The following is a 10,227-nucleotide window of genomic DNA, read 5'->3' as shown; positions in this document are numbered from 1 at the left end:
GGATCCCCAGAGCACGAGCTTGTGCCAGAAGCGGCAACTCCAAAACGTCTTAAAATACCAGTTTGTTTCTCATCTCTCCCACGGCAAGAGAACTTGGCCAAGGGATGAAGCCCAGCTGAGTCCTTGGTGTCACCAAAAGTGTCGTGGGGTGACGGGCTCCACTCCCTCCTCCAGTCCCGCGTCCGGAGGCACTAGGTGGCATCAGCACCGCACATTTTCTCCTCAACCAGCACCACCATCTCCCTCCCAGCACATCCCAGCCCTGGACGGAGGAAACTGGGATTTGCCAGGGAGAGGGGGGCGAGGAGCGAGGTTGAGGATTCACCTCCACCCCTGCAAAAAAGCGGCGCTTTTGGCAAAAAGAAAAGTCACACTACTCACTTTTATAACAACTCATTGCCCGAGTGTCAAACGACATCGCTGGGTCCCACCGAGGGGCAGGTGGGGCGTGGAGGGGAGCTGAGCTCCACAATGGTCCAGAGCAGCCCCAAAACCCACGTTCTGGTGGGGCAGGGAAAGACCACGGGCAGGGCCAAGGCGTGAAGAGCTGGGGTGACAGCCAGGGAGATGGGCAAGCCCTGCTGGGGCCAGACAGAGCCACAGGGAGGGAAATATTAAGCCCAAAGTATGAATTCCCCCAGCTGTGTGGCTGCAGCATCCCTCCCTGCCATCAGGGATGGGCAGCAGAGCCGGGGGGTGACAATGCCATGAGGGACAACGCAACGCTGAGCGGTTCTGCCGGGTGGAAGGAAAGCAGATCTCCACTGAGCACGCTGAGCGGTTCTGCCGGGTGGAAGGAAAAGCAGATCTTCACCGAGCAGCAAAACACAGAATCACAGAATCACAGAATCTTCCAGGTTGGAAGGGACCTTAAAGATCATCTTGTCCAACCATCAACCTGACTGACAAAAATAGACACCCCCACAACAAACAAGGAGCATCACCATCACTAAACCAGACCTCCCAGCACTACATCAACCCGGCTTTTGAACACCTCCAGGGATGGGGCCTCACCCACCTCCCTGGGCAGCCCATTCCAAGGGCTGAGAACCCTTTCAGTGAAAAAATTTTTCCTAATATCCAGCCTGAAAAGATATACAGAGAGAATAGCGACAGTAAGTCATCCTCCCCCTCGTTGGTGCAGCTGGTGAGGAAGGAAATCTCATCTCTGGAGAAACAAAACCAGTTGGAAAGATTTTGGGCTTCCAGAGGGACCTGTGGCAGGAGAGAAGGGGAGATGTTCCCGGTGCAAACCCCAGTTACAGCTGCTCAGAGAAGAACAGCCCCCCCAGACAGGGATGAAACAGATCCTCAGACTTCTCTTTTTTTTTTTTAAATTTACCTGTGGAGAGGGATGGCTGGTTGGAAATACCAGAAGGACATGAGGGAGCAGCAGCTCTCCCTGGTTCAGGCAGAAGGAATCCCTTCACCCATGTTCACCCCATCAGGCTGCTGAGAACCCGGTGGTGAGGACACAGCCCAACACCCAGCACCCAGGTCATCAGAAGAGTTAAACTGTCAGACCACAAGCCTATAATTAGCAGATGGGGGGGGGTTGTTTGTTTGTTTTTGTTTTTGTTTTTTCTTAACACCATTCATTTTGCAACTGAAAGTATTGCTTATTCCAAGAGAGGGAGTCGGTGCTTTCTCTGTGGTGAAGCAGCGCTCGGTGCTGCACAGACACAAAATGACCAGAGTTATTCTCGGATAATTTATTCAGAATTTTAATATAAACAGTTAATTGTTCAATATTCTGACACACAGCAAGATTTTTTTTTTCTTAATATTCAAAGATATTTTCCGTACACGTCACTGCTTGGCTCTTACATATGAAAACATTGAAAAAAATTAATCAAGGGGGAAGGTTTGTTTGGTTTTTTTTCCTTCCTTTTAAAAAAAAATCATGGCACATTTGATCCTTTATTTCAAACAAGAGGTATCTGCAATACCGTTTGTATTCTGGAACCCTAGATATGCAGGGAGAAAGTGGGAGCAGCAAGGTTAAACAGAGAAAAAGCAAAAAAAGACCCCACAGAACGACGCTTAACACGGAACTGAAACTCTCTGCAGTTTATTTGGGGGAAGCAGAAAGTGTTTGCTTTTGGCTGTGGTTGACAAACCCGATGTCCAGTGCCCCCTGTCAGGCAGGTCCTCACACAAAAACCCTTTTTGATACCCCGAAGAATAAAATCCTTCCCAAAACTGAAGCAAAAGGAACACTTTTCCTTTTTAAACAATGTTCTGTCTTTTCAGGTTGAGAAGTGGCCTCTTAAGATTCTCCACCAGCCAGTTTTTGTGGGACTCGGCTACGGGAGAAGCCCTGGGGAGCTGGGATGGTGGAAGAGCTGCTGGACACCACTGGGAAAATCTGGATGAAGAGAAGAGCTTTGGTATCAAATCCAGCTCAGATCCCTCAGGTAATTAGTCCCGAGCTCAACGCTTTACTGGTGACACTGGGATTTTATGGGGGCTGGGACTCAGTGGAGCAGGGACCTCCCGGGCTGCCCAGTACCATCAGCTGGAACCCTGGACTCAGAACAAAACAACTACCAGAAACACCATTTCTTGCTGATTGCAAATCTCTTGGCAAAAAAAAACAAACCCAAACAACGCTGTAAGAGTTAATACTAACTTTATTGTACAATATTTAAAAAGTCATTTCTCTACCTGTCCCCTTAGAGCTTGCATTGTGCTGCAGTAAATTTGCTGAAACTGCAAAGAGTTAAGTGCTTACTTTCGAGAAGGACAAGCGAATTTTCGTTTTAAAAAGAAATACACATTTAATGACAGCAGGTTTGATAAAAAACGGTAGTTGCAGAATTGCTTTTGAACAGTCGGGTTCCTCCAAAAGTCAACTCCACCATTGGCTTCGCCCTCGCGACGCTCGTCAGAAGGGAAGCCAGGACAGGACAGGTCAGTGCTCTGACACCACCACCCACACACAGAACCCAAGCAGAGTTAACACAGAGCCAAGCAGAAGGTAATAAAAAAGGCCCAATTCAATTAAATTCATACAAATACCAAACTAATCTTATTTTGAATTTCACGCGTTTCTCAACTAACTATTTCTTGATTCCAATCCATTCCACAGCTCCTTTCCCTGGACCACAGGAGACTCCGAGGGGCATCGGCCGTTTGGTGGAGGGGAAGGGTCCCTGCCAGTGTCCCCCTCACCAGGGGCAGCTTTGGGGGAGGCTGGGACACAGCCAGAGGGTTTATTTGCAGTTTTCTTGCTCACTCCAGGCTCTGGACCGATCTCACATGGATCACGGGAGCACCTAGCACAGCCTTGAGTAAGGTTGGTTGGTTTGTTGTGTTGTTTTTTTGTTATGGCACAAAGATATTTTACTTTCTGACTTGTAAAACAAGGTTCCAGTCTTGGTATGAGGAATCACTGCTCGCAGTGAAGGGCCTGGAATATCTCAGGGTCCTTCTTCATATCACAGTGATGTTAAGAGGGAACTCCATGGCCTTTCTACCTCCCCAAAAACGGAGGCTCCAGAATAACCGACACCCCACCCGTCTTGCTCCTGTTCTTTTCCCACTCGCCTTCATCCTTCTCAGGTCAGTAACACAATAAGCAACTTTTGAGATTTTTCCAGAGAGATACCAACATGAAATGCAACACACTAAAATTAAGCAAAGTGTCCCATCGCTATAATACAAATCGAGGAGGAAAGAGATAACGCTACCCATAAATTCAGAGTACCCTTTAGCAACCCAAGAGCAGCCTCTTCCACCCCAACACAGCTGCTTGGTATCAACAGAAATTACCCTCCTTGCAGCGTGGTCTAGTTCCTATCACCTTTCCTGGCACAGAGTTTACGTTTTTTAGCGCTTCTATTTTACAACACAATAGAGTTATTTACAAGCAGCCAATAAAAGCCAGGTTTCCAACCCGGCAGCCAAGCTTTGCGACGCCGCGCTCTCACTGCAAGAGAAGTACCAGATTTGCAAGAGGCTTTCAGGAAGTGGCAATTGAATTTAACCTGCAAACACTTCTGAGAAACCTCTCCAGCCTCACGCTTCAACCATCTGCTAACAGAGACACAGCAGAGCACAGAAAAGATGTTTTTACACCTCCTGCTTCAACCGGTTTTAGAAACAAGTGAAGCTCTGGCTGTTGTTGGGACCTTCCCTGTCCTCCGAGGGCTCCTGAACAGGGTGATGAGTCCATCCTGCTGCCTGTGGGAAGTTCTCTGCCCACAACAAGCAGGATCCAACCCTCTAACAAATGGGAAAAGAGCGAGCTTCCCACCTCCAGCCATCCTCCTGCTTTCCTGTGCTACTGCCCAGCTCCTCCGTGTCCTGCTCCTGCTGCAGCTGGGGGATTCTCACCCCCACAGGGATCTCCCCACGGCAAACGGCAGCTGCTCCCCCACCAGAGACACAGCACACACCTTCCTGGGCAGGAATCCTTCACAACACCCCCCAGAGAGAAGGTTTCCTCTGGCACGTGTTATCTCAACTCATACATGAGCCTTGGTGTCTCTAACAGGTACCAGTGAGATCCCAGGGAGAGGTTTCAGCATCCCCAGGGTGAGGATCGTCCACCAGCAGAGACCAAAGTGTCAGCTGTGGGCTGAGAGTGGAGGATTTTCCAGAAGTGAGAGCTGGGCTTTACAAATGACATTCATCTCTTCTTCCTAATTCTACAGTTCAGTGAGTGTAATCTTTAAAAGCCACGAGTGGCAACCGCTAGTGTCATTTTGTTTCTAAAAAGGGGGAAAAAACCGACATCCTTGCTAGTACCATACACCTTTCCTCGTCCTTGGCACAAGGCAGAAAGGACTGGAGTAATCTTTAGGCGCAGTGTTGGTGATGAACAAACAACTGCTGCGTGTGGAGCAGAGGGAAGAGGATGGTAAGAGCCACGTGGAGGGATGGCCCATCTGTAGATCCCTTCTTCCATGATCCCAGCGGTGCCACCGGCGTGCGCTCCGAGGGGCCAACCAATATCAACTCCATTTCCAAGCCAGACCCCATACAAATTTCCAAGGTTTGTTTCTATAAAAGAGCTTCTATTCCCACAGTTCCGATCGCTGCGATTTAAAAATGTTACCAAAAACAAGGACACGCTGGGAAGGGTTTATTTCAGGAGGTCACATCCTACGGGCAGGATCCCGGATTATCCACGTGCAGGGAGAAGGGCAGTGACCAAGATGCTCCCACCTGGGATGGGGACAGAAGGAAACCGTCTGCTCCTCTCACTCAGGGCATCACTTCACTCAAGTCCCAACATTTAAATGGCTCTTTTGTTCTTTTCTTGTTTTTCCTTTATCACAGCAGAGCTCAGAGGATGATCTCAGACTATCAGATCCAAATTCATACATCGGTTCCTTGCTCAGGTTAGTGATAAACAGCGACGAGCCGTTCTCCTGCCCCATTCCCTTCGCTGAATGGTCCCTGGTATTGGAATCAGCTGATATTGATTTTTCCCTGATCCACAACAGGTCCAGACCAGAATATTTAAACAGGTTTAGAGGTGCGTAGTATTAAAAATATCCTTAAGAAACACTGAGGTAGACTGCACCAGAACAGGACAAAAATAATCCCACCACATCCACCTGCCAAGATTTTACGGATACAAATTTACATGTTCTGTGTGTTTAAGAAAGCAAATTGTTTGCTGTTTTTGTTTTTTTGTTGGTTTTTTTTTTTTTACAGTGTTTTATATATTAAAATAAATAAAAAAATTCTAATAAGAAAAACTTCTCTTCCTTAGAAAAGTGTGAGAATATGTCTTCTTTCCTGCAGTGTGGTACAGAGCTGCTAAACAGTTACTACTTTATAAAGCAGAAGAAATGTAAACGAGGCCTTTTGAAATCCAAGGTTCTTACCCCTGTCTGGAACTTTCCGTTTTCCATCTGACTTTGTGAGCAACCTGCACCCTCCACCTTTGTCTGAACCCACCAGATTCACCCAGCACCAAGGCCTGGAGGCTCCTGGGGGTGCTCAGAGTCCATCGTCCCCCCCATCCCTCGAGAAGTACCAGATTTGCAAGAGGCGTTCAGGAAGTGGCAATTGAATTTAACCTGCAAACACTTCTCAGAAACCTCTCCAGCTGGCTACGAGCAGAGCAGCTCCAAGAGGCACTTCCCACCCAACTCCAGCCCCTTTCCTGTGGCTACAGGGAGAGACCAGCAGCACCACCCCAGCTGGAATAAAAATCCACACACCAGCTCCGCGTCCCGAGTCGGAAAAACCTCCTTTTCTCCCGGCAGAGAGCACTTACTGCCTCTTGGCCTTCTCCAAGGAGGAGAAGTGGAGCACTGAGCATCTCCCTCCCCTTTTAAAACCACCTCCTGTTTGACAAAAAGGGCCTGCAAACATCCATCATCTCCATTTCCCGCTTTAGCACCTCTCCCTGCCAGGCACGTGCCCCCCAGCACCACGAGACACGTTTATAGTTTCACGATTATTTTCCAACATCTTAATGCTCATGGGGTCTGTCTTTTTAACGCGAGCAGCAGCGAAACAAAGCACGGTCCAGGAGACAAAAAGCTGAGATCCCAAAGAGCTGAAAGCAGAGGCGTCCCCGGGGAGGCTGCAGGACGCAGCGCCCGTATCTCAGGAAAAACACGAAAGGCCCCGCGGGCAGCAGGAGGCCAGACGCTGGAGCAGCAGCAGACAGGCAGCAGGTACCAACCACAGTCACATCCAGCTTCTGCTTCACCCGCAGAGCCAAGAGCCTGGTGCTCTCCCCACTTCAGATGGGCTTTAGTGTCTCTTTTTTGGGGTCAGAGCTCTCGCTCCTCCCCTCTCGCCGCGCAGACGGCAAAGCAAGGGATGGAGGGGACACAGGAGCAGCAGGAGCAGGATGTTCAGATGTTCCTTCAGCCCCCAACCCAAGTCCCAACTACTTTATCTCAGGGCTACTTCGGCCGGAGCCAGCTGACTGCACTGTATAAATCAGGAAACTGTATGAGAAAGCCTTGTCAAGTATAAACTCAACATGCGCTTTGTCGCTCCTAAAAGGGGAATCGGCTAAAATGAGTTCGTTCTGAAATCTTTGGACCACTTTAAGACCAAACAGTCCCCCACATTCTCCCCTCCCCGAAAGGATCATAAACAGTCAATAATTTATAGGAAGTTAAAATTTAAACTAAAGGCATTTTTAAATATGTTACAACAAACAATATATATACTCGATGCTGAAAGGACAGAAAACTCCCGTGTCGGGGGACTCCTATTTCGTTTGGTCTTGAAAGTACCCACAAATCTCAGATTTCTGCTCCTTTGGCTCCCAGCACATTTTCCTCATTTGTTAATGAGAGAAAACCTACTCCCAAGAGTCCTTAGTATAAAAATACTCTGTTTAGGATTCAGACACTCCAGGGAAATGGGAGAAAAAAAAAAGAAAAAGATAAGTACACACTTCCGAGAAGAGGAAAGCTTCTGTGAGAACATACAAAACTTATGTACAAAAACCAAAAGAAGCGTATATTTTGCTATACATATACACCCCACATATAGATACTGCACACACACACGGACACACACACACACACACACACACGCACGCACCCCTGGGGTTTAACCCATTGAAAAAGTATGAAAGCAGCAGCTATTGGTCAATCTGAGGATCTGGCGCTGTGTCCGACTGCTGTGTTGAATCCTTCAGCCTGTAGTGAAGACTATGCCTGAAAGCCTGGAATTCTACTGGAAACATGGTTGTTGGTTTTGGTTTTTTTTTTTTTTTGTCCTGCAGAAGTTTTGTTCCGCACCGTTAACGCCGGAGCTCGGATACCAGCAAATCTCACGTCTTTTGTTGGCAAACGTGGAGGCTCCTCCTTCAGCTGAACTGACACGGTGGCTTCCTGTTTTGAAACCATGGTTACAGAAGGGACAGCAGCCATGGAAACCTCTTCCATTTATGTTCACAGATAAGTCCACTGACAACCAGTCAAAAAAAAAAAAAAAAAAAAAAAAAGTATTAATCATAAGATGATTAAAAAATCTGAAGAGTCTGTAGATCTGTGTCATACACTGTGGCAGCAATAACGAGAGTCCTGAGATTTGTGGAGGGGGGAAAAAAGCAGACACAACCCTTGGGCCGAACGGGAAGTGTTAGGAAGGACTTGACCTGGGCATGGAGAGAATCCGCCCGTTTTTCTTGCCACCGTTCATGTGAGTGTAAGGTATGTGCTCTTCATAGTTCCCCTTGAGGGCCATGGAGGGTCCATTGTCCCTCCCCAGGACTTTGTCCCTCTGCGAGTACGAGGAGGGGTCGAGGGGAATGCTCTCCATGTTCTCGAAGTCCATCTCATACTCCTCCGTCTCCAGAGGTTTGTTCTCCTCGCTGTAGAAGAAGGAGACCTCGTGGAAGCTGGGATCCAAGTCCTCCTTCAGCATCTCGATGATCTCGATGAAGGTGGGGCGCATTTTGGGGTTGTACTGCCAGCACATCTGCATCAGGCTGTGCCTACAGCAGGAGAAACAAGAGTCAGGGGGTGGAAGAAACAGCCCCACGTAGGTAGAGCTGGCACAGAGCAGGACCAGCTCCCTGGCAGACCACCCACCACCCACACTACTCCTCCAGCACTCCATCCGAGTTGTTTGTTCTCTTCCCACTCTCCCTATTTGCCCGTAGATCCTGAGACTCCTTTCTCTCTATTTCTGTCTAGATCAAAAATTCCTTCCAATTCCTTCAATTGTTCTTAACTCGGCTTCCGAAGGAAGCAGGGCTGCAGTTCCCATACTCTGTGGATGTACACGTGCACTTACGGCCAGGTCACAATTTTTTAATTCATTCCATTTCAATTCTAACTCAGCCTGAAAGATAACAAAGGTCCTAAAACTTCAAGGAAAACAGGAGGCTGGGCAGAGGACAGAGGTCCCGTAAACATCCCACCCCAAAGAAAGGCTGCGGCAAGAGGTCACGTGTTATCAGACACCACTTACAAGTACAAATAAAGTTTCAAACTGGAGTCTGTAACTGGCCACCAGAGACAAATGCCCAGGTCACGAGGCTTTTTTTTTTTCATACAGATACTCACAAAACATGTTTATTTTTTGACTCTGGAAGGGCTGTTTTGGCCAGACACGGGCTGGGGTAAGAGGTTACCAGGTTGCCTCTCGCCGCTGGATGCTGCTTCACTGAGCAGCAGCTCCTGACACCCTCCTGTCAGAGCTCCCTGGCTCAGGTTAAACGGTCAGTAATGGGATTTTTTTTTTGTTTTAATTCTCATTTAATTCCCAGAAGAGGCTCGGGGAGCAGCTGGGTGTGCAGCCGTGCTGGACGACCCGGGGACGCAGCAGCCTCCGGACGGTCACGTCACGAGCAGCTGCAGAGACAAACCCTGAAGCCCGGAGCAGGAGAAGCTCTGGCTGCTGTTTGCAGCCCCTGCTGGGTGTTTTTCACCCCGTTCACACAGTGCCCTCTCCTCTCTAACCCCGTGAGTGGCCCAGCCTCATCCTTTACGTGAGGCAATGCGTCTACAACAGAAATAAAAAGGCCTCAGACACGATAAAAACAGCCCTTGGCTCTGCACAGCCTTCTCCTGCCTCTCCCCCCTCATTAGCCATAAAGTGGATTTCTGAAAATCAGGGGTAAAAAGTTGCTCTAGTTCTTAAGACTCTTTACGTAGTAGAGAGAGATGAGTTAACAGAAAAAACTCAGCAGACCTGGGATTAACAGGCTGCTCTCCAGCCCCTGTAGCCACGTCTTTACGTAGTAGAGAGAGATGAGTTAACAGAAAAAACTCAGCAGACCTGGGATTAACAGGCTGCTCTCCTGTAGCCACATGGATGCAGATGGTGGCCAGGCTTCGCCACGTGACATAAGCCCACTGCCATCCACCCCTCAGGAGTGGGGGCAAAATGTTTTGTTTGGGAAACAGGGACAGGACAAGAGGAAATGGGCACAAACTTGAAGATAAGAAGTTCCACCTAAACATCAGGAGGAACTTTTTTACTTTGAGGGTGGCAGAGCCCTGGCAGAGGCTGCCCAGGGAGGTGGTGGAGTCTCCTTCTCTGGAGACATTCAAACCCCACCTGGACACGTTCCTGTGGGACCTGCTCTGGGTGGCCCTGCTCTGGCAGGGGGTTGGAGGAGATGATCTCCAGAGGTCCCTTCCAACCCCATGTGATTCTGTGAACTGATGCAGCACTTATTTGTATTTCAAGCTTTTCTTGTGCTTCGTCCTTCCTTCTCTTGAACCTGAACTCACAATGTAAGGCCCAGGTTGGTTTAATTTCCCTTCTAGTGAAATGGGCCGGCTCAGG

The 10,227-nt window shown here is 48.6% G+C and overlaps 1 protein-coding gene across 1 annotated transcript in view; it reads right to left on the bottom strand.

Annotated features, from left to right (window-relative positions):
- Positions 1 to 1,696: 1,696 nt before the first annotated feature.
- INSR (insulin receptor) overlaps positions 1,697 to 10,227 on the bottom strand; it is a 64,084-nt gene continuing 55,553 nt past the window's right edge. Inside the window, exon 20 of the mRNA XM_014952843.1 lies at positions 1,697 to 8,425. Within this exon, the coding sequence (XP_014808329.1) occupies positions 8,071 to 8,425 (355 nt within the window). The 3' untranslated portion in view covers positions 1,697 to 8,070. The remainder of the gene's footprint in view (positions 8,426 to 10,227) is intronic.

This window comes from Calidris pugnax, unplaced genomic scaffold (genome assembly GCF_001431845.1).
Source record: "Calidris pugnax isolate Ruff unplaced genomic scaffold, ASM143184v1 scaffold199, whole genome shotgun sequence".
In the NCBI taxonomy this organism is placed as follows: Eukaryota; Metazoa; Chordata; class Aves; order Charadriiformes; family Scolopacidae; genus Calidris; species Calidris pugnax.
The sequence above is the reverse complement of the archived record's forward strand: the minus strand, read 5'-3'. Positions and strand labels throughout refer to the sequence as shown.